We start from the raw sequence: 25042 nt of genomic DNA, 5'->3' as shown, positions 1-25042 counted from the left end.
AAAAAGACTTATGCAGGTCATAGGATTCCTCGAAATTCAACTTATGACCCGTCTTAAGTCAAAATCTTAGCATGCTTTATGCTACGAGCCCCTGATTTCCAAAAAACTGAATAGGCGTTCTCTTCAATAAACTCAATCATCTTTTAATTCTCTACTTCACTGCATGTAATAGTAAAAATATGCGTTATAACATATTAGAATCTGGTTATCAAGGGGAACTATACTATTTAGAAAAATAGAGAACCATGCAGGAAATCTAACAATAAATATAGAATAATGAAGCATCACAGATGTAAGTTTAAATGTGGTTTAAACGGTTCTTTGGTTTTAAATTTTACAATTTAATTTTATATCATGTTTAACAAAATATAAGACAACATCCAAGACTTTTATCCAAATATTAAATTAAAAACTAACAAAAGTATTTTTCGTGCATTGCATTCTTCAGCATGTTTACTTTTATGAGTATTCTCTTGATATAATAAATCTAACAGAATTAGCTTCGACCTTATCAATATGGTCATTTCCTTGTTGTGACCGCATGTTCTTGTTTATTTTCACATACAAGGATTTATTTAATAGAAGAAGGATTTCCTTATGTGCAATTAAGTTTTCGTATTTATAGAGAAAATATCTTTTTTGATAAAGTTCCTTTTTTTGTCGACCGACGGATAAAATGTTCTTTGTTTTCATAAATGCTGTAATCTTAACAACAGTCACCTGCAGCAGTAATGGAAAAAACACAGTATGTGAAGGAAGGTAATGCATTTTTTTGTAATATGTCTCGCGATTGATAGATTTACCTCGTGTCTTATGGTCGTTACAAAGGTTATTTTTTGAACCGGGAGTTTTATTTCAATTTAATTACCATTGAGAACGTATTGTTTATGGTATATTGCCACTTCACTTTTTTTGGTACAACAACATGTGATCAATATTTAAGTTTACCTAATATGAAATGTGCAAACTTAAAAATAATGCATTTCAACTCATCAATAAATTGATCAGTTTTAAATAATGTATACTAAATTGATGTTTTAATGCATGTATTTTACAGTTTTACTGTAATTATTGCGTTTGCTTTTTCTGTAATAATGCACATACCACAATTTCATAACTTAAACTTGATAATATAATTGTGCTATATGTTTTCTGTTTATCAGACAATTGCTCAAATAAATGTACTGATGAGATAAACAAATCACAGATTATAAGTAAAATAATAAACTAGATGCTGAATCATAGAAAAAACTGTCTAAGCCTTTTAAATCTCTCACAGAAAAAGGTAGGTTAAGTTTAATTTTAGTTCAAAATTTTTATAGTATTGAATCTTCTATAATGCTTTCCTTATAGATGTACGATCAAAATAATGAGTCGTATAATAAACATTAAAAATAATTTGTTTATCCTTTATATTTTTTTTTTTCAAAAAAGGAGGAAATAGGTTAATAAGAACAATGTTCACAATTGACGTAATGACCATTTTCACACAAATGTATTCCAATTTGTTGATTTGTATAGAGAAGTTAGAATAGTAATCAGACAAAGATTGTACTCTTAATAATAATAAGCTACTTTACAGTATTTGCAGCCAATTCATTAAACAAAATTAATGAGAGGTAAAATGTTTCAATTATTGAGATTGATTTATTTTAGTGTTAAAAAGCGGTGCTGTGCTGGTTACTTGGAAGTTAACGGCACGTGTGAAGGTATTTGATTTTGTTTTTAATCTTAGATTAAAGGGTGTAAATCAATTTATAAAATCATGGATTTGTTTGTATTTTTTTGAAAATGGGGAAATTCATCAAATTGAACTTTCCTGCATATAATCAATATTAATTCTTTACTAGGACGCGAAATGAAGCTTATACATATTGGATACATTATCCTAGACAGGGTATCTATAGCGTTTGTTGTGACTGGGAGTGAATATATATATATATATATATATATATATATATATATATATATATATATATATATATATATATATATATATATATATATATATATATATATATATATGTATGTATGTATGTATGTATTAAGCGATAGGCAACCTCTTCATTTGCCATATTTACTTCCCATGCTACGATCACATGAGCCTTGACAAATTTATAAAACTTTGTTTAATCCAGTAAAATATATCGTTTTTAAAATAATCTGGTTAGACCATCATTGTGGAGCTTCTGTACTCTTGCACTTGTGCCTCAACTTGTGAAAAGTGCTGAATGTTTTACCAAAGATCACACGTGTATTTTTTTGAAATTTTATTTATAAGCGTTTGTATACAACGATGCGATTGAATTAGCTTCTCGCAGCTGCAGCCAATCATTAAACGGATCTTGTCACCGAATTTTCGCGAACCGAAAACCCTTGGCTAACGAAGATGTAAACAGGGTACAACAAGACAAAACTTTTACAGAAAGAAAAGTATTAAGCTTTTGTTGTGGCCTTAAGCTCCACGTTTAGATATATTGATGATGTTTTATCCATAAACAACTTTTATTTTTATTCTTATGTTAACGGAATATATCCCAGTGAGCTTGAAATAAAATAAACCACAGATTTCAAAACATCTTTTTCATATTTGGATATTTTACTAGAAAAAGACGTTAATGGTAACCAAATAAGAAAATTATCTGATAAACGTGATGCTTTTAGTTTTTCCATCGTCAGCTTCCCTTACTTATGTAGCACTGTTCCATAATCACCTGCTTATGGTGTTTATGTCTCTCAGCTTATTTGTTATGCAAGAGCCTCCTCTCCATACGAACAATTTATTAAACGAGGCATGTTACTAACAAAAAAGTTGTTAGGACAAGATTATTACGAACCTCGATTAAAATCATCTTTACGCAAGTTCAATGGTCCATGCAATGACCTTGTCAGCAAATACAATGCTTTTTTATGACAAATGCTGACTGACGTTGTCTATACTTGCTAGACCATTATTTATACACCGGACTCACTACAGTTTCTTCCGTTTTTCATGATCTTGACAATGAGCACACGAATTGTGGGACCGGTCGGCAGGGTATGCTTACTCCTCCTAGGCATCTGATGCCACCTCTATCTTTTAAGACGTCCATGTTGCTCTGCTTTAGATTTTTTTGTTTTGTCGCTTTGTGGATTTTTGAGATGGTTGACAGTTTGTTATTTTTAATTTCTATTCAACCTGCAAACGTTTGACAGATAAATAACGGAGAGGTGAAAAAAATGACATAGATCTGCCTATCACATATAGTTACCTTTCAGTTTACATAGTTTGACTAAATATCCTATCTTCAACCTTAAGTAGCAGAAAAATAGAAATTATGTTTTTTACATATTCAGAATGCCCTGCTGGGAGGTTCGGCTTGAATTGTAGCAGCCCCTGCAAAACTAATTTTTATGGTCGACTCTGCTTGGCGAAGTGTATGTGTTCAATTGACCAATACTGTGACAACGTCAAGGGATGTCTTAGGAATTCAAGTTCAGACCTTTCGATTTCTAGACAAAACGTTTCTGATGTACCATTTGATGTTGGTATGATATTTTTTTTATTTAAAAAAACAAATCATTTATTCTTTGATTTAACTCATCATTATAAAATGTTTGATAGAATAAATGTTAATTTAATCATTTACTCAATACCATAAACGTGCTACTGACATAAGCAACTTTGCAACACTTAGCAATAAATGATTAGTTGGTTTAATGTGATTTAGTCTTTTATCAACAGAAAATGATACTTAAGTAAACTTGAATTATTTATAACTTTTTCTTTTGAAACACGTGAAATGAACACCGTTATTTGCGTTATAAATAACAGTGATATACACTTTTTCTACTTATCTAATGTTTCACATTTAGAAAATCACTGATTTATTTTTATTTTTCATATGTAAAAAAATACGTTAAAAAAAGAGATGCTAAATTTTTATTTACTATTCATTTCAGAGCATTACTTAGTATTTTTGTCATAAACTGGTTTCAGATGTAAAATATTTATTTTCTAAATTTTAAACAAATGTCAAGTTTTACTCACTTCTTAGATTTTGCTTTACTGTTCATTATATTTTCTTCATGTGTCCTTTGGGTTTTGTTTTTTGTTTTTTTTTTGCAGTTCTTTTTCTTGTGTTAATGATTTACTTTTCTCGTACTGTAGATTATGTTTTGCTATCAAAATGCTAAACGATTCTAATTTTTTACGATGATAATTATGTTTAGGGAACATCCAAGAAGACTTGGCATGGCGCAACACTGCATTCATTCTCGCTTGGGTTTTGTTGATACTTATTGCTATGATCGGTGCTCTTCAGATCAAATCCAGATTTGTATCGGGTTTTAATGGGAAAACTAAAGCTCGACACAGGACAGGCAATGAAAACGCATCAATTGTATATGAAACAGGTGGGATGTTAAACACAACTTTCCCTGAAAAAAAGTGCATGTGGCTATACAAAAAAAATATATCTTAGATATATTAATTTCCATTAATGAGTGGAACTAAAGAATATCCAAACGTATCGTAAATAAATTAAGTTTGAAATAAATGGTTTTTTTTCTGATTCTGATATAACGCAAAACAATTTTATTGAGTAAATACTCCAATGTAATTTACTTAGAATATACATGTATCCACTTACATTACATCATATATTCTTAGTAAAGTTTTCAAATAGATTTACACAAATATATAGATTAAACAATTTATTACATTTTATATGCAAAATGTAAATTAATGACGTTTCAATTTCCTGTTTTTTTAAATCTCATTAATGTTCTTCACTTTCATCAAACTATGTTGCTTTTTAGACCAAACAGGCCGTGTTTCTGCATCTTTGAGTAGCAGAAGTTGTATCGGAGAGAATCAATTGTATGAGGAACCTGACTCCACATATCCGTACGACAATCTTTCACTCAGAGATCAAGGAGTTGCTTTGTTCTTCCAATCAAACGTTATGCCAAACTCACCAGATGTTTATCTGGTTGAAATGCAGGCAGATTTTACCGGAACGTTAATGAGTGATCAAGTATATAGCTTGGCAAGTATGCCTATCCACAAGAGAGATGTCTGCACTGACGACATTGCATCTTAGATGAACTTTAGTTTGAAACATCGTTCGTTTAGTTGATTTGATTCAATATATGTAATCATGAATTATGTTTCAAAAATGCCTATTGTAATAGTGCAAACATCGTCTTACAATAATATTGTAAAACAATATAAAACAAGTGTGAGAATATTTAAAGTCTCGATTAAAACAACATTGTCGCTTATATCTCTGTTTATGTTTATACATGTACATATTTGTTGCTTGGATGATGCTTTATTCTTGTAAAGATTGGTGACTAATTAATATAAAAAAACTGTACATTCTAAAGTTTAAAATAGCTATAAATACAGTAACTTTTATTATATATGTTAACTAAGAGCGGAGCTTACAACCAACATTATCGGTGTTTCACAAATGTTCTTGTTTTTAATACAGCATACTCTCTAACAAAGTATATATTTCTCTTTTTCGTTCATTGTTTTACATTTATTCAAAATGTAAAAGAAACATCTGAACTAAAGATTATTATACTGACAAATACGTATAACATACCACATGTTACTCATTACCATCAATCACTTCCCGGCATGAGACTGCAAAGCATAGACTGTGCCACCTGTGGAGCAATCCCAGCCATTAATATTTGATCAAATTTGATGTATAACAGATATGAGGAAATTTTAAAAATAACGACCTAAATTTTTAAATAGCCATCAATACAAAACTGTTATCATAAATGTTAACTAAGAGCGCAGCTTACAACCAATATTATTGTTGTTTCACAAATGTTCTTGTCTTTAATAAAGCAAACTCTCTAAAAAAGTATATATTTCTCTTTTCCCTTCATTGTTTTACATTTATTCAAAATGTAAAAGAAACATCTGAAATAGACATGATTATACTGACAAAAACGTATAACATACCACATGTAACTCATTACCATCAAACACTTCCCGGGGTGAGACTCCAAAGCATAGACTGCGCCACCTGTGGAGCAATCCCAACCATTAATTTTTGATCAAATTAGATGTATAACTGATATGAGGAAATTTTAAAAATAACTTTTTTTTAAATCGAAAGGTTGTCCTGCCACAGTAGATATGAAACAGAGGTAAATCAAATGCCTAGACTCATTACGTTACCAAGACAATACAACAACATTATTCCAGATGTACCAATACAATAATTCACGCTAACATGTTGAAAAATTATATTTCGCCAAATATCGTAAAATAAGTAGATTTAGGCTGTTTTATGACCCAGAAAATAGTTATAGCACAACCTTTGTCTAGTTTGCACAACTCTAAACGACACTTTGACTTAAATCACTCAAAAATGCTTGCAGTGCAGGATGTAATTCATCCAGGAAATTTGCTTACATATCCGTTTTTGGAAACCTGCACCTTTTCTTTGCAAAGTATGTAAATATTTTCTTTATACGGAGTACAGAGTTCAGCGTATCTGATTCACTCCCCCTATACATTATTAGAAGAGTATCCACTATGGACGTAACTATTCTGGTCCTTTCTATAGCACGCTGATTGATACAGACCCTGAAACGTACTACTACACCAAAAAAGCGTGCAACTTTCGTGCGAGAAACGTTTCGTGTAAACCGTTTAGCGTTTCGTGTAAACCGTTTAGCGTTTCGTGTGAATCGTGAAGCGTTTCGTGTAAACCGTTTAGCGTTTCGGGGAAAGCGTGCAGCGTTTCGGGCAAAGCGTGTAAATCTTTCGGGCAAAGCGTGCGAGAACCGTGTGAAACGTTCATCAGATTTCATTCGGAACTCGCTGACAATTTAATTGTTTCAAAATAGCGCCCGTGTTTTACATTACTTTAAAACTGTTTGTGATTGGCAAAACTCCTATGAGATATTTTCGTGAAAAAAAATATAAGAAATGATATACTTATCTTTTCACAAAATTGAATTAATTTTTAACAAACAAAAGAAAAGTACGCGTATTGAAAGGAGACTAAATTCAAGTAGATTATGATAGATAGATGTATATTGTACACCGTTATGCGCGGCGCCCGTTATGTATACGAATATTGAGACAAAAAATTAAATCATTTTTTATTTTTTGTTCTATCCGAAACAGTAATGACAACTTTCTTTATTGTTTAATCGATTGATTTTTTTCTGTGATATTATGTACGGAACATTTATTTACGCGAATGATTTGACATAAGAAAAAAATTGATCGGTTGTTTTATAGCATTTTTCTAACTCATGTGACTAAATTTTTTTTACATAACTTTCAAAATTATCAATGTAAATAATTACAGGTTTATTTACTGTTAGTATTTTTACATTGTATTCTCTGAAACCAATAAAAATATTAATGTGAGAAGAAAAAAAAATCCCGCCGAATGCTGAAAACCCGATTTCAATTTGTAATCATACGGATTTTATTTTTGGTATTGAATATTGTGTTACGGTAACTTTTTTCTCTGGAATTTTTTATTATTAACGGCACTAATAAGAATCATGGATATTTCTTTTGAGCAATAAATATATTTATAGAAGTAATATTTTTGGCTAATTCTGTGAATAAATAATTTTTGCTTTAAATATAAGTACCAAATTAATTTAATTAATCAATTCAACACTTATGTACATATATGTTTCTAATATCGGTATTTCTATTATTTCGTGTTTTCTTCAAATTAATTCTTACTAACAGAGTCAGGGTAAAAATCCGAGAGGAACCGAATCAATCAGGATAAAAGCGTGTCCAAAGCGTGTGAAAAGCGAGCAAATCGTTTCGTGCGAGAATCGTTTCGTGTAAACCGTTCAGCGTTTCGTGTAAATCGTTTAGCGTTTCGGGCAAAGCGTGCAGCGTTTCGTGTAAACCGTTCAGCGTTTCGTGTGAACCGTTTAGCGAGCGTGTAGCGAGCGTGCAGCAAGCGTGTGGTGTAGTAGTACGTTTCAGGGTATGTACCTCCTTCTCCCTCACTGATGAAGACGTGTATGTATAATTTCTGGTTCTTTTAATTTTATTCTACATTATACTCTAAACAAAACAGTAATTCAAAACCTGCGTTTTTAGTTATTACTCATTCGCCACTGCATCCAAGATTATATTATACGTCTAAGCGTTGTATCCTAGGAAAAAAATTAATGTGGTTTCGTTAATATGCCTTATCTCATATTTTCAATTGGACCTTTAAAAACTTTTTTTTCCCTACGTAAACAGGGCTATCAGTATATGTTTATCAACTTAAATCACAATTATACGCTAAATTTCTCTAATTGGTTTTCAAAATCTTTAGCCCGCCATACCTGCGTTCAAGTTTGTACGGGCTTTGTTGATTGCACAATTGTAAGCTCCAACTTCTGCAGCTCTAGCACAAATTCTAGTTATTTTAGAGTGTCCGGCGGGAACATACGATGACAACTCCAGCGCCCTGTGTCCAGTTTATTTCTCCGGTCGTGTTGTGAGGATGAGTGTCAGTGTTCTCAAAGTCTAAACAACACAGCAAACATGACCAAAAGGGCGGGTAACTACTGAGTTTTTAAATGTCCATCTGTTTTGTTAAATGAAGGTACAAGATCAATTCACTTGGTTAAGCTATTCATTGATGATGCGTAGTCAGGCGGTTTCAAGTAAATCAGTCGTACAGTTTGATTTTTATTTATAAATCAAAAACACACTACAAAATGTATTTTTAAAACAGTCTGTTTTACTGTTCAACCAAATAAGAACTACCTTATAATGCATCTTAAAAGAATTGATTAAATGAACTAGGTGTTCAGGTTTGTGGTTTGGTAATGCTAGTATTAGATGGTTTAACTTCGATATTATTAGTGTCTTGATTATCGTTATTTGACCAATAGGATTAATTTTCATGACTTCCATTGATTTATCAATTTTCTAATTTTAAATAATTTTGGTAAATAATTTAAGTCTTCCATTTCATCTAGTGTAACTGAAAATTTAATACAAAGAAGTTCAAAATTAAAATTATTCCAAATAAGTTTCCATTATCTCATTTAGTTGACATCATTCGAGACTTCCGCTTTCTTTTTTATTGGTGGAAAATGCTATCCCGTTGCGCTCTGTTTTTTGTGTTTATGTTTTTGGTTTGTAAGTTAGACATTGAAATATTAGTATGAGTTAAATTCACCGCGTTTTGGTCGGAGAAAGGAACCTTCAGTTTGTTAAAAAAATTCAGAGGTTTTATATCAGGTTTTATATCATAAAATCACCGCAAAACACCACATAGTCATTACATTAATCTCTCAACATGAGTTTTACTATTTTGGGATCAATAAATGCATTAAAATTTGTTTTTTTCGGCAGAAATATGCACCCCTCGAAACATTTCAATCGTATCACATAGTGAGCATGCGCGAAAAAAAATAATCTCGGTTTAAAATAAAAATTGAAAGCAATATGAGCTGTATTTTTTAGAATATTATTTTGCTGTAAAAACCTGCTAGTATGTTAAGTCTGCATATAATTTAAATTCTTATGATAAGTAAGATTTGAAAACATCATTAATTTTTGTCGAAGGAAAGATTTCTCTTCTAAGGAATATATACCAAATCAATTTTTTGTACAAAAATACAATAATTAAATTTTGCTCTGAAGGCAAAACTAAAGCTTCTTAATGGCAAGTTCCACACAAATATGGCTAAAAGAAATTTAAAAACAATGTTTTTTGTTCAGTTAAGAAAATATCATTTTCATGAAATAAAAAATCAACATCAAAATTGCAGCTCATATTGCTTTAAATTGATTTCAAATTTTGAAATTTTATTACAACTTGAAATGATTTGTCCTGAGTTTAAAGATCAATAGTTCTGATACTGAATTTAATAGTTTTATTGTTTTCATAAACTATAATTAATGATTTTCAAATAACACTTATTTTTATTAGTATTTCCTCAATTATTTCATTAAACACAATACCTTCCGTGTAAATGAAACATAGTGCAGGCAGTGTCTAGAAGTATGATGGAGTTTCATTTTCCCCATGTTCTCTTACTTTTTTTTATATTTGTTATATTTCATATCAGAAATTTGACGGGCTCTCTAGAATGTGACAAGTAAGTAAAAGAACACCAAACATTCTATTTTTATTCCATCATTTTATTCAAGTTTGCAATTTATTCCTTCTTGTTTTTTATTTTTTTTTCCTGCATTTTGCATCCTGTGATGTCTTTGTATGGTCTGTGTAAAACTAAATTGCACACTTTGGTTATCTGTACCTTAAACTCAAATGGAAAAACTGAAAATACCATTTAGCCTTTTGTTCAATGTATCTTTCTTGTATATACTTTATGTGTATAATGATTAGATTAATTATTTAACTAACACTGCTTTCAGTTTAATTCACAAACTTGCTTAATAATTGTAGTATAGGAAAACAAAGTTAAAAAGTGAATTTTACAAAAAATGCAGGCAAATTCTTGAGATTGGCGGAATTGTACCCGTTAATTTAGTTCACTACTTACATTCATTATGATTGGAAGTGATTCAAAAGTCTTTACTGTAACATAAGTAAAGACTTTACTTTGAATTGATATAAATATTTCATTTAGATTGAGGTTTAAAATTCATTTTGAATATTTTTTCAGCATCAGTGGTTTGTGTTGTGCGAATTACTATAGAGAAAATCACCAATGCAAAGGTAAATGCAATAACAAGGTCCTTGTATAAAACCAATTATGTTTTCTAAACTTATTGAAGAACTTACATTAATCATAAGAAAATTGGAAAGGAGATAAAACCAATAAAATAAATATTTCAATAATCTAAAATGTTACTATTGATCTTTACTTTCTTCAATATTCTTGTATAGAATGCCCATTAGGAACATATGGTGTAAACTGCAGCTGGGCGTGCCCACAAGATTACTTTGGACGATTCTGTAAAAAATCGTGTAACTGTTCCATTCATCAATACTGTTCTCCGGCTTTTGGATGTGTACAAAAAGAAAATGTCACAGAAAAGTCAATTATTCTTGTATCAAATAGAACTGCAGGTTTGAACAACATATTACGAAATTCTAAAAATATGTTTTACAACTTTACATGATTGAAGTAGTTTTTAAGAATAAGTAAGACAATAAATTTAATTGCAGTTAACTTGCATGAAATATTTAAAGAACAAACTATATATGAAAACGTGTTTATGTAAGCGGAATTGTTACACCATGCAGGCTATTTGTTATTTTAATTTTTGAATTGCGATGTGTAGGAGTGAAACGGGTGATAAATACATTTTATTAATATGTAAACGGTGTGACCGTTGGACCGAGCGCAGATTTAACACAGTACAGTTTGATTTTTGTATGATAAAATCTATTTAAAACGCACACAGTAGGACCCGCCTGCCTACTCATACCATTATTCGTCAAAGTTAAACTAAACGTCGCGTGCTCAGTCTACATTATGACGTCATATTTCAGACGTAAAACGGTCAAGTTTTGTCTTTGGAAATAGCCGAAGAGAGTTACGTGATTCCGAATTTTTTTTGTTTCTTTATTTATTGTTCATCAATTTAATTCATATGAATGCCGCTGTAATAAAATTGCATACTTTGTTCAGTGTCTAAAAGATCAGTTCCTTGACGTTAATGTTTTTATTTTCCATCTGATAATTGGATAAGACATACATAGAACAAGTCGTGTTTCTTGATAAAAGCTCCATTGAAACTTATCTGGTTTCCTTTTTAATTTCTTTTAATTCAAATTACCTTCTATTGAAACACTGGAACTTCTTAAATCGAGTTTAGGGGCAATAAACATCGGTAAGTACCAGTCAATCAATGATCGAATTAACTTTTTAAAAACAAAATGGCTGCCAATATGGCGGCGCCCATGGCTGGAAGAATTTTTTTTTTGCCTTAGTACCCCTGATTCAACATTCATTTTTCACTGATTCTCTTACATATACGTGTTACCATTAATCCTCGCTTCGCGAGGCGGGCTTCGCCCGCCTCTCGCTGCGCTCGGTATTATTAGTTACAGCATGCTAGTACAAACTGTAAGAAACCTTGATCGAACATTTTTGATAAGCAAAGCACCAACTGGTAATTCTTATTATAAAATTTTTTCAGCGACCAATCAGGCCTTCACCCAAAACACTTCTGGGTGGAAAATCACAATATTTGCTTTTCTTTTGTCTACTGTAATTGGATTGTCTACGACAGGAATAATCAGTTTTAAATTAAGGTCTAGTATTTTTAAGGAAATGTTTTTAAAAAATATGAAAAATAAAAGAACTAGCATTCAAAAAGCTATTTAAAACAAAATTGTGCTTGTGTTTATGTTGTAGAGCAAAATAGATTCAATTCCATTCGCAATTTCAGTTCGTGAAGGGAGGCCATGACAAGAAATGCGGTAATTTCAAATCAAATAATAAATAAGAATGAATAAATGTGTGAGTCGAAATATTATAATTTATATACAATAGAATACTTTTTAAGTTGCTTCTAGGAATATTGAAGAAACCGCTTCTCAATCATTTTTTGAGCATTCCCCACGAAAAACAAAATATATTTCGGATAATTTGCGTGGCGACTCACGGACTTCTAAAACGATAGATACGGATTTAATCAGTGCCGCTGAAAGTATTCATTTGGCGCCATATTTTAAAGACAAGGAAATAATAAATACATACAAACATCAGTAAATGAATTTGGATTCGGAAATAGAAACAGATGATGGACATGGCTCAGTATCAAGTTATGGGTAATTGCATGTGCCTATTCAGTACAGTATTCTGTCTTTAAAAGTTGATTTAGATCCGTCAACTGCAGAACTCTACGATCCAAACAAGATTAAAACTGACGATGAATATGACTTTGTGGAATTTGTTTGTATTGATGAAAAAAAAAATTCAAAGGCCAGTCAGCCAGAGTATGGTTCTTGTTCGCAGATCATTGAAACAAGAGAAAAAGCAGACAATGGTGATGATATATAAGAAATTTTTCTTTTATTTTCAGATATTGGGAGATATATTGGTAGTTTGGTACACGATGTGTAATATTCCTTTAAATATTAAATTTATATCATAAATATCAAGATATTTAAGATTTCAATCAAAAATTATACCTCAATATCAATTTCATTTGTAAATGATTATGTTATAGCGTTGTTTTTGCAGTTTCATAATAGCGGATAATACAATGTACCTAAACAAAATGAAAATAATATTTTGGTCATGTACAAAATCATCTCGGATTTTTTGTTGCATGTATACGATGTTTATGTGTATATTTGCCAAATATTATAATATTATTTATTGACTATTATGATGAAATGCGTTAAAATGAATAAATTGTTAATAAACAAGTTACATACCAATTTAGTACATTATTATATTATACTGAATTATCTTTAATGGGGGGGGGGGGCGTTAAATAAGTAAGATTTATTTCATTTATGTCATGATTTTTTTTTATCATTCAATGGTTCATCATGTAATGTAACTCAAACCGCGTTTTATTTGTGAACGATAACAATCACTTTTTAAGCATTGACATTTAATAAATATTAAAGAGGAAGAAACAGTTTCTTTCAACATTTGCCCATAAATTCAAAAGGTGTTTAAATCTTATGAAAATACACATATACCATCTTGAAAACGTGACTGTATATAAAATACCATGTAGGCCATTTTTACCCTGTTTTCAAAAAAGAATAATTAATGACTCCAACATGTTGGCATATTTTCAAGATGTAGTCAAAAATGATGAAAACCGACACATTGTCTCATAATTGTTTAAGAGTAAAATATGTCTCCTCAGACTTTGTCAACGATAACATGTTTAAGTTGTAATGTGAATTTTATCTTGGTCAACGGCTGCGGACATTGTTTTCTATTCTTTTCAAACAAACTACTGCTGATTTGGTGTTTTCTGTTCAGTTTTAAGAAAAAGATGAGAAAAGGCACTGTTTATGACGTTACAATTACCCGGTGAAAGTCTAATTAGGTAACCTTGTTATAGGTTCTTAATCATAATGTATATATGTGTAATAAATGTAACTTTTAAATTTATTGTGAGAATTTAGAAAAATTACATCAAAGCAGGGCAAAAGATGACTAAAACTTTGCCAAGTTCTTCCAAAAGGGTTTTTTTACTTAACCCTAATATTTGACACCGAATGTAATCTTCCTTAATATAGGAGACAGGGAAATGTTCAAAATGTGTCCTTTTCCGCTTTATAGTGGAAACAGGAATATATTCTATTTGTGCTAATTTTAAAAATACCAAAATAAACACATAGAAATTAAGTAAAATGAATCATAGATATCTAAACTCATCATCCCAGTTATAACAGCTGGTAAAATTTGTATCCTATACATATTTGTTTTTTCACAAAGTGTTATCTTTTGAAAACGTTAAACAAGTTTTGATCTCTACTAGATTAAGATTGCTAAAATATGATAATAGATTGCTTTAAACAACATCCTGTAGCGATTACTCCTGTCGCATTACAAGCCTGATATTCTCCAAAGGACTTTGTGCGGTATTATACCATTTTTCAATGCATTTTAAAAATGATGTAGAAGATAGTTGAAATCATAGTGGAAAAAAGTGCGTAAAAAGTTGTCACCACAGTGACGTCATAATGTAGAAATGACGTCATGAAGATTGTCTTATTTTGATAAATCAATGTTTTGTAGCAAAATATGGGTGTTTTCCGAGGGTTTTTCGACTTGTAACCACTGAGCGCAGGCTTGCTCAAGTACCATTTTTTAGTATGATGTGTATATTTATACAAAGAAAAAATATTTTAAAATCGAAGCTGAGCAGGCCTTCGCTCTATACTTCCGAAAGCAAAATATAAAGACAAAATGACAATATTTTCATTTGTTTTGTTATTTTGGTGACGTCAGAGATTGACAGCGACTGAGCAGTGATGACTAAAATCAAGATCAAAATAATAGGCATCTTCTGTACAATGAATTATGAAGATTTGATTTTCATCCGAAACTAATGTCACACTACTTAGAAATTGGTTAAAATTGGGGGCAGATATTCGACCATACCAAATATAGTCCTAAATATGGTCAGAAAGAGGACTTGACTATCGCAACAGAAAAAGTACTTTTTCCTTAGTAGTAAGAGAAATAAACGCTTTTAAGGAAGGAGTCTTTTCTGGTTTTCGACTTGTCAAACGTAAATTTGATTAACTGTTCATTAAATCAAGATGAAAGGAAATTAAAATAGTATATTTTTCTTTCTTTTTCACTATCATACAACTTGGCATAGAAAAATGTAATCAATATTTAGAATGGAACAAGGACTATATTTTTAGCGTAGGAAAATATCACATGTTGCGCAATTCAGAATTGCTGCAAATTATATATATATAATGAGTCTGTTTTATCATTTTAAAAACAATAACAATAATGTTGGATTTTTTTTACAAATGTGAACTAATAATATGATACTTGGGTTTCAGAATATGTTTTTAAAATATGATTTGCCTAACATTTTTATTAGCTTTTTAAAGCGCCCATTCTAAACATTGATTTTTGTGAAAAAATCACTAAAATCAGTTTTTCTCTCTTATGAAACGGTCAATATATTAGCTTTTCTGTCAATTTATGTCTTTATATAAAGTCTTCATAATACATAAAAATTAGAAATATTGTATTATTGGAAGCATAAAAAAATAATCAAAATTTCTTCAAAATTTAAGAAAATTAGAGGAAATGCGGGCTAAGCAATATCAATTTTAGTATAAACATTTATTCCAATTTAGTAGTATAAGCTGATAGACACTCTCATGGTCTATGATTTCATTGAAGATTTGAATCTTCAAATCTTAAACAAATGTCTACAGAACTATAAAGAGCTACACTTATTTTTATCACTCTTTACGTTGAGGAAAAAGGTAGTGACCTTGACCTGACCTTTATCCGAAAACAAAAAGGTCAAATTTAATTAAACTGATAGAATCATTAAGTAATATGATCCGTTTGACTGTGTCAAAATTTCATGCATTTCTTATTATAAGATGTATGTTTGATAATAAAAAGACTCCTTCCTTAAATCTACACAACGGTTACCTGCAGCAGTAATGGAAAAAGCACAGTATGTGAAGGGAGGTAATGTATTTTTTTGTAATATGTCTCGAGACAGATAGATTTTCCTCATGCCTAATGGTCGTTAACTTGATTGGGTAAACAACGGTTATTTTTTTAACCGGGAGTTCAAATTTTGCAATATCTCTATTTCTCGCGATGTCTGAATCCTAATAAAAATCAAATTGCATTTTTTTTTTCAATTTTATTACCATTTAGTAATTATTGCCTAAAAGTTTATCTATAGTATTGTGCTATATGTATTTCTGTTTCTTAGATAATTGCTCAAATAAATATATTGATAAGTGATAAACAAATCACAGATTATTAGTAAAATGATAAACTAGATGCTGAATTATAGAAAAAATGTCTAAGCATTTTAAAAGAAAAAAGGTACGTTAATTAAGTTATTTTTTAGTTCAAAATTTTAAAGTATTCAACCTTCTATCATGCTTTCCTTATAGATGTACAATCAAAATAATGAGTCGTATAATAAACCTTAAACAGAATTTGTTTAACCTTTATATATCTCTGTCAAAAAAGAAATAAATAGGTAAATAAAGAACATTGTTCATAAATGAAGTAATGACCATTTTCATACAAATATATTCCAATTTGTTTATTTGTATAGAGAAGTTAGAATAGTAATCACACAAAGATTGTATTCTAAATGATTTTAAAAAAGCCATTTTACAGTATTTGCAGCCAATTCATTAAACAAAAATAATGAGAGGAAAATTGATTAATGAGCTTGATTTATTTTAGTGTTGAAACGCGATGCTGTGCTGGTTACCTTGGAGTTAATGGCACGTGTGAAGGTATTTAATCTTGTTTTTCAATCTTAGTTTAAAGTGTTTGTATCAATTTATAAAATCCAGCATCACGGAATTGTTTGTATTTTGTTTTGAAAATGTGGGAATTCAACATATTGAACTTTCCTACATATAATCAATATCAATTCAAGTTTTGATAAGACGCGCAATGAAGCTTATACATATTGGATGCATTATCCTAAACAGAGCATCTTCGATAGCCAAGGGTTTTCGGTCTACTTTTCTCCCCATAAGCCCTTGGCAGATCTCATTACGAAAACTTGGTGATGCGGTGGCGCTATCTAACGAGCACCTTGAGTTGCGCCCGTTGTATATTTACATTTTTTAGCATCGAATGAAACAACGGGTTATATACACACTCCGGAATAAATACAACTTGAAAACATGTTGACTAGATATAACCTATCTATATATATATATATATATATATATATATATATATATATATATATATATATATATATATATATATATATATATATATATATATATATATATATAAGAAGCACTAGCAAACCAACAACACTCGTTATCTAAAGTGTCGGATCAAAAGATACAAGGTTATAAGATGAAATATAAAAAAGCACTAAAAATAACCAACGACACGAACAATAAAGTAAAATATTGTCAAATTTTCGGGACAACCCGTCCCTTCTTCAGGACAACAAAATAAAAACTACATAAGAAAGAAGAAAAACATCTACAAAACTAGCACTAAAATAAACTAAATAATATATAAAAACTAGATAATGTTTAAACACCGGATCAAAACGTGGCAGCTACATCTTTATATTTAAGAATTCGAGCCCGAGAAAGAAAAATCCCGTCCGACGCAGCGGACGGTCTGTGAAGAAGTGCTGAAAGATAACGCGAACGAATTAACTTGCTAATTGGGGGTTGCTGTTAATTAAGTTGTACTAGTAAGATAATTCGTAGTGAAAGTTTGTAGGGAAGATTGGCCCTGTAAAAGACCACATAAATAATCATGAATGTAAAAACTAATGGAAGTGAAATAAAGCAAAAAAAAAACCAAAACTGATTAAGGAAATAGCTAATAATTTGAATAAGTAACATGATTAATAGTTTGTACATGGACCGAAAAAGATGAAGATGGTGATATTGCTACGAAAACAAATCAGTACTTAGTTGATGTTCATTTTGGTGAAGTCACTTAATTTGTTAATGCCGTCAGGGCGGAATGACTTCAGTCTATGCATCCAAAATTTTTCTTTATTTTTTCTCTCCGCATCTGTCCAGTTAGGGTTGTGATCAATGACCAAAACCATCATGTCCTCCCATTTGTGATCATCTAAATTAAAATGTTCCCCGACGGGTTCTTTAATTTTCTTAGTTTTGATGGTGGAACGATGATTATTGATGCGCCTGCGGGGGTCTCCTGTTTCCCCTACGTATTGTTTCTGACAAAATTTACAATTGATGAGATATACACAATTGTCCGAACGACAAGAAGTATTTGCGAAAATTTTGTAAGTACGGCCAGTAATGGGGCTAGAGAAGTCGTCTGCACCAGAGCTGTGTTTGCACAACAGACATCTGGTGTCAGAACAAGTTCTAAAGCCACCATTAGGCAGAGGGTTCTTTAGTTTGGTTCTTACCACCATGTCCTTAAGGTTTCTAGGGCGCTTGAAAGCTGCCATCGGGGGGTTTTTGAAAACAATTGTCTGTAGCACTTTAGCCTCAACTTTTGTGAAAAGTGCAGAATGTTTTACCAAAAATCACATGTTTGTTTCTTTGAAAGTTTATCTATTAGCGCTGTTTACAACGATGCGATTGGATCAGCTACTTGCAGTTGCAGCCAATCATTAAACGGATCTTGTCACCGAGTTTTTGCGGACCTAAAACCCCTGGCTAACGAAGACGTAAACAGGGTAAAACACGATTAAACTTTTACAGAAAGAAAAGTATTAAGCTCTTGGTGTGGCCTTAAACTCTACGTTTAGATTTATTAATGATGTTTTATCCATTAACAACTATCATTTTCACCCTTATGTTAACTCAATAAATCCCAGTGAGCTTGAAATAAAATATAACACAGATTCCAAAACATCTTTTTTCATATTTGGATATTTTACCAGAAAAAGACGTTAATAGTAACCAAATAAGAAAACTATCTGATAAACGTGATGCTTTTAGTTTTTCCATCGTCAACTTCCCTTACTTATGTAGCAATGTACCATCATCATCTGCTTATGGGGTTTATGTCTCTCAGCTTATTCGTTATGCCAGAGCCTGCTCTTCATACGAACAATTTATTAAACGAGGCATGTTACTTACAAACAAGTTTTTGGGACAAGATTATTAAGAACCTCGATTAAAATCATCTTTATGCAAGTTCAATGGTTCATGCAATGACCTTGTTAGCAAATACAATGCTTTTTAATGACAAATGATGACTGACGTTTTTTATACTTGCTAGACCATTATTTATACACCGGATTCACTACGGTTTCTTTCGTTTTTTATGATCTTGACACTGAGCAAACGGAGAATTCGACCGGTCGGCAGCGTATGCTTACTCCTCCTAGGCACCTGATTCCACCTCTATCTTTTAAGAGGTCTATGTTGCTCTGATTTAAATTTTTATGTCGCTTTGCGGATTTTTGAGATGGTTGACAGTTTGTAATTGTCATTTTAAATTTATATTCAACCAGCAAACGTTTGACTGATAGACAACGGGGAGGTGAAAAAATGACATAGATCTGTCTATCACAAATAGCTACCTTTCAGTTTACATAGTTTGACCAAATGTCCGATCTTCATTCTTAAGTAGCAGGAAAATAGAATTTTTTTTTTACATATTCAGAATGCCCTGCTGGGAGGTTTGGCTTGAATTGTAGCAGCCCCTGCAAAACTAATTTTTATGGTCGACTCTGCTTGGCGAAGTGTATGAGTTCAGTTGACCAATACTGTGACAACGTCAAGGGGTGTCTTAACAATTCAAGTTCTGGCCTTTCGATTACTAAACAAAACGTTTCTAATGTACCCGTTGATGTTGGTATGATATTGATTTTTTTTTAAAAACACAAATCATTTATCATTTGATTAAACTCATCATTGTGATTTACTTGATAGAATAAATGTTAATTTAATCATTTACTCAATACCATAAACGTGCTACAGACATAAGCCACTTTGCAACACTTAGCAATAAAAGATTAGTTGGTTTAATGTGATTTAGTCTTTTATCAATAGGAAAATGATACTTAAGTAAAACTTGAATTATAACTTTTTCTTTAGAAACACGTGAAATGCAACCCGTTATTTGCCTTATAGATAACGGTGATTTACACTTTTTCTACTTATCTCATGTTTCACATTTTAAAAAATCACTGATTTTTTTAAATTTTTCATATGTAAAAAAATATGTAGTAAAAAAATGAGATGCTAAATTTTTATTTACAATTAATTTCAGAGCATTACTTATTATTTTTGCTATAAACTTGTTTCAGATGTAAAATGTTTATTTTCCAAATTTTAAACTAATATCAAGTTTTACTCACTTCTTAGATTTTGCTTTACTGTTCATTATATTTTCTTCATGTGTCCTTTGGGTTTTTTTTTTTTTTTGCAGTTCTTTTTCTTGTGTTAATGATTTACTTTTCTCGTACTGTAGATTATGTTTTGCTATCAAAATGCTAAACGATTCTAATTTTTTACGATGATAATTATGTTTAGGGAACATCCAAGAAGACTTGGCATGGCGCAACACTGCATTCATTCTCGCTTGGGTTTTGTTGATACTTATTGCTATGATCGGTGCTCTTCAGATCAAATCCAGATTTGTATCGGGTTTTAATGGGAAAACTAAAGCTCGACACAGAACAGGCAATGAAAACGCATCAATTGTATATGAAACAGGTGGGATGTTAAACACAACTTTCCCTGAAAAAAAGTGCATGTGGCTATACAAAAAAAATATATCTTAGATATATTAATTTCCGTTAATGAGTGGAACTAAAGAATATCCAAGCGTATCGTAAATAGAGTAAGTTTGAAATAAATGGTTTTTTTTCTGATTCTGATATAACACAAAACAATTTTATTGAGTAAATACTCCAATGTAATTTACTTAGAATATACATGTATCCACTTACATTACATCATATATTCTTAGTAAAGTTTTCAAATAGATTTACACAAATATATAGATTAAACAATTTATTACATTTTATATGCAAAATGTAAATTAATGACGTTTCAATTTCCTGTTTTTTAAAATCTCATTAATGTTCTTCACTTTCATCAAACTATGTTTCTTTTTAGACCAAACAAGCCGTGTTTCTGCATCTTTGAGTAGCAGAAGTTGTATCGGAGAGAATCAATTGTATGAGGAACCTGACTCCACATATCCGTACGACAATCTTTCACTCAGAGATCAAGGAGTTGCTTTGTTCTTCCAATCAAACGTTATGCCAAACTCACCAGATGTTTATCTGGTTGAAATGCAGGCAGATTTTACCGGAACGTTAATGAGTGATCAAGTATATAGCTTGGCAAGTATGCCTATCCACAAGAGAGATGTCTGCACTGACGACATTGCATCTTAGATGCACTTTAGTTTGAAACATCGTTCGTTTTGTTGATTTGATTCAATATATGTAATCATGAATTATGTTTCAATAATGCCTATTGTAATAGTGCAAACATCGTCTTACAATAATATTGTAAAACAATATAAAACAAGTGTGAGAATATTTAAAGTCTCGATTAAAACAACATTGTCGCTTATATCTCTGTTTATGTTTATACATGTACATATTTGTTGCTTGGCTGATGCTTTATTCTTGTATAGATTGTTGACTAATTAATATGAAAAAAACTGTACATTCTAAAGTTTAAAATAGCTATAAATACAGTAACTTTTATTATATATGTTAACTAAGAGCGCAGCTTACAACCAACATTATGGGTGTTTCACAAATGTTCTTGTCTTTAATACAGCATACTCTCTTACAAAGTATTTATTTCTCTTTTTCGTTCATTGTTTTACATTTATTCAAAATGTAAAAGAAACATCTGAACTAAAGATTATTATACTGACAAATACGTATAACATACCACATGTCACTCATTACCATCAATCACTTCCCGGCATGAGACTGCAAAGCATAGACTGTGCCACCTGTGGAGCAATCCCAACCATTAATATTTGATCAAATTTGATGTATAACAGATATTAGGAAATTTTAAAAATAACGACCTTTTTGAAAATCGAAAGGTTCTCCTGCCACTGTAGTTATGAAACAGAGGCAAATCAAATGCCTAGAGTCATTACGTTACCATGACAATACAACAAAGTTATTCCAGATGTACCAATACAATAATTCACGCTAACATGTTTACGATTTATCGATAAATGCGATGTTTTAAAGTGTTTCATAAAAAAATAATAATTTCCCAAATCATGATTACTTTAATCGTTGAGCGAATGAGCCGATTACAAATCAACTAAAATGATTTACAATTAGAAAAAAGTTTGTTTTAACAATAAACAAAGGTTCTCTATCTGCTTTATTTGTTATAATACATACATGTATATATAATGAAAACAAAAATGTAATCACTTATTTGTTTGTTAACGTAACTGTGTACACTTCGCGATTTGATATTTCCGATGCCCAGGTCTTTAAGTATATGTACCTTGTACTAAAGATTTTCGATTTAGGTATTTATTAGACATTTTTATAATCACATTTTTCGATAATTCGTTGCTAAATCTATTATTGTCTTCAATTTCGTTTTGTTTAACTCTTATTCCTAAGCATATATGGCATTAGATAGGATAGGATAGATATTATTTGTTGATAATATGAAGGATACAAGATAAAGGATAGGATAGGATTGATTCGCAAACTTTCACGATACATGTAGAAGCAGTGTACATGTAGTTTATGCGGTTTTTCTTTTCCTGCTTACCGATGAAATACAATGTAATTAAGGATAACTCCGGATGCACTCCGAATAAATAGATCATCTTGCGTTCACAAAGAGTTCACATATCGTTCACCATGCGTTCACCGTTCACGTTGCGCTCTGCGTTCGCTCATACTCAGGCACGTAGCATCGTTACTGAAAGTGGGTGGGGGGGGCGACTCATCCTAAAATCTTGACAAGCAAAAAAGAAAAAGGAAATTATGACTTTCCCAAAATCGTCGAAATCCTAATCCAGGGGGGGGGGGGAGGTGGGCATCGCATATAACTTCTATTTCCATCATAATTTCCTTATTTTCATATAATTTAATACATGCTCCCAAAAAAGTGGAGGGGGGAAACTCCATGATAATTCAATTTCTTATATAGAAATTTTAAAAAATTTGTTTCTGCGATAAAAAGTGTGTGTGTGTGGGGGGGGGGGGAGGCCCCCCTGCCCCCTCCCCCCCCCCCCCCCGATGCTACGTGCCTGATACTTCACCGTTCTTTAGTCTACACCAAATTCCGGTAAGCGTGCGCTCACCGTTCGCTCTGAGTGCGCTCACCGTTCACTCACCGTTCAAGTGGGAAAGTGAAACGTTTTAGGAACTGTAAATATTCTGCATCGTGACTAAAACATTACATTGGTTCGCTTCCTATTTACTGCATACACAGTTATATGGGTATAATCACACTAATACAATTTCCATAGGCGGTTAAGTTAACGTTCGCAGCATCTCTCTCGGCAATAAGGGGCACCGTACATAAAATCTATAAAACTTTTCCCTTATCGTTAAAAGCTCGGGGTTAAAAGTCAGATTTGTTTTTTGTTAATTTGCATCTGTTTGATAAAAAATCCTAATCAAACAGTGCGACCTCTTTTCTTTAAAAGATATATTTAAACTTTACACTTTTTTTTTAAAATTTCACATAATTGGTAATGTAATTTGTATATGTCATGAACTAATTAGGCTAGCTGCAGGTCTGTAGCTCCGGGTCTGAAAAATTCGGATATCAGACCTTCTCCGAAACACGCTACCGACCTCGGAAAATCAAGTATGTTGAATTTACATCGAGATCGAGAGTCGCCATTTTTACATGTAAACAAAGTGCACCACATGAATTTACGGGACTGGTGATGGTGTTTAAAGACTATCCGAGGCAAGTGAAGAGACATCAGAGATATCAGTAGTAAATTGCATGAATAATTTAATGGTACTAATTGTTTTCACAGAATTTGCGTATAAATAAGATAAATTAGTCGAAAACAGCGCACGTCTTTCTGCGCAATAAATATACAATTTTTTTCAATGGGTGGTCCTGTACCTCCCAGGTCCTCCATCCGAATTTTTTCAGACCGGGAGCTTCAGACCTGCAGCTATAATCAGGCACGATATCTATGTTTTGTTGTTTACGTCTCTGGCGTTACGCAGATCAACTTAGTTGCATTTAGTATTAAAATCGTTAAAAAGATGATAAAGTTCCTAATAAATCATCAAATAGTAGATTATTTATGTAAATACTTTTCTACTGACTTTACACTCAGTAATTTTATTGATATAATGCAATTTTAAAATATTTATATACATGTCCTTTTCACAGACATTATATCAGGAACAAGGACCATCAACGAAAGGAAGGCCACCCTTGAAGAGAAAAACGCTGCAAGGATGATTCGTTGCTGGAAAAAGCACTATCCATTGACGGTCGCCAAATGCCACAACCCATTGACCGGGACGGAGGAAAATCGCTTAATGGTTGACGGTAAGATGGAAATCGGTTTCGCGACAAAACAAGCGTTCGAGGAAAGCAAAGGGGTTCCAAAAAAATTCGGCATCGTCTTAAATCTGTATTCAGCGGCGTAACACATAGGAACGTTCAGACTGTTGATGAAATGCTGTATACTTTATTTGGAACGGGTTCGGAATTCAGGTCGGGTTCGGTGTATGATTTGATTATGTTGTACGTGTATTGAATAAACGCATGTTTGATCGTCACAGCTATTTAATAATTATTCGTCCCGATAGCACGAATTAACATGGTGGCAGCGATGTGTTGACTCTGATAACGTCTCAACGCTGCATATCGGCATTCCTAAGGTGATTTTGAACATTACAAACTGTTATTTGTAAGAGCAAAGTTTGACTTTTTGTGCAACCACGTGCATCCGCCATTTGCATATATGAAAC

General features: G+C 31.6%; 3 protein-coding genes across 5 annotated transcripts; all 3 read left to right on the top strand.

Moving 5' to 3' along the window:
* The first annotated feature begins 578 nt into the window (after window positions 1-578).
* On the top strand, window positions 579-5847 carry LOC128186491 (uncharacterized). Its single transcript, XM_052856282.1, has 5 exons — window positions 579-759; window positions 1657-1709; window positions 3337-3528; window positions 4213-4395; window positions 4801-5847. The coding sequence occupies exons 1-5, from the start codon at window positions 677-679 to the stop codon at window positions 5082-5084; spliced, it is 795 nt and encodes a 264-aa protein (XP_052712242.1). The 5' UTR covers window positions 579-676; the 3' UTR covers window positions 5085-5847.
* A 4122-nt stretch (window positions 5848-9969) lies between these two features.
* Window positions 9970-13338, top strand: LOC128186493 (cell death abnormality protein 1-like). Of its 3 annotated transcripts, none has more exons than XR_008243958.1 (5): window positions 9970-10095; window positions 10627-10679; window positions 10851-12224; window positions 12328-12392; window positions 12479-13338. XR_008243958.1 is itself a non-coding variant. In XM_052856283.1 (5 exons), the coding sequence occupies exons 1-5, from the start codon at window positions 10001-10003 to the stop codon at window positions 12335-12337; spliced, it is 456 nt and encodes a 151-aa protein (XP_052712243.1). In that variant the 5' UTR covers window positions 9976-10000; the 3' UTR covers window positions 12338-13338. The 3 variants fall into 3 exon arrangements, 2 of the variants coding, with proteins under 2 accessions (XP_052712243.1, XP_052712244.1); XM_052856283.1 differs by having other exon boundaries at window positions 9976-10095; window positions 10851-11033; window positions 12110-12224; window positions 12328-13338; XM_052856284.1 differs by lacking the exon at window positions 12328-12392 and having other exon boundaries at window positions 9976-10095; window positions 10851-11033; window positions 12998-13338.
* Window positions 13339-16069: 2731 nt separating this feature from the next.
* On the top strand, window positions 16070-22050 carry LOC128189972 (uncharacterized; the record flags this gene model as incomplete). The annotated part of the gene is made up of 5 exons (XM_052861817.1): window positions 16070-16113; window positions 16855-16907; window positions 19747-19938; window positions 20619-20801; window positions 21207-22050. Coding segments are annotated over 5 exons (756 nt in total), but the record flags the coding sequence as incomplete, so codon positions are not given.
* Between the last annotated feature and the right edge of the window lie 2992 nt (window positions 22051-25042).

Source organism: Crassostrea angulata, chromosome 6, assembly GCF_025612915.1.
Source record: "Crassostrea angulata isolate pt1a10 chromosome 6, ASM2561291v2, whole genome shotgun sequence".
NCBI classification, from domain to species: Eukaryota; Metazoa; Mollusca; class Bivalvia; order Ostreida; family Ostreidae; genus Magallana; species Magallana angulata.
The sequence above is the reverse complement of the archived record's forward strand: the minus strand, read 5'-3'. Positions and strand labels throughout refer to the sequence as shown.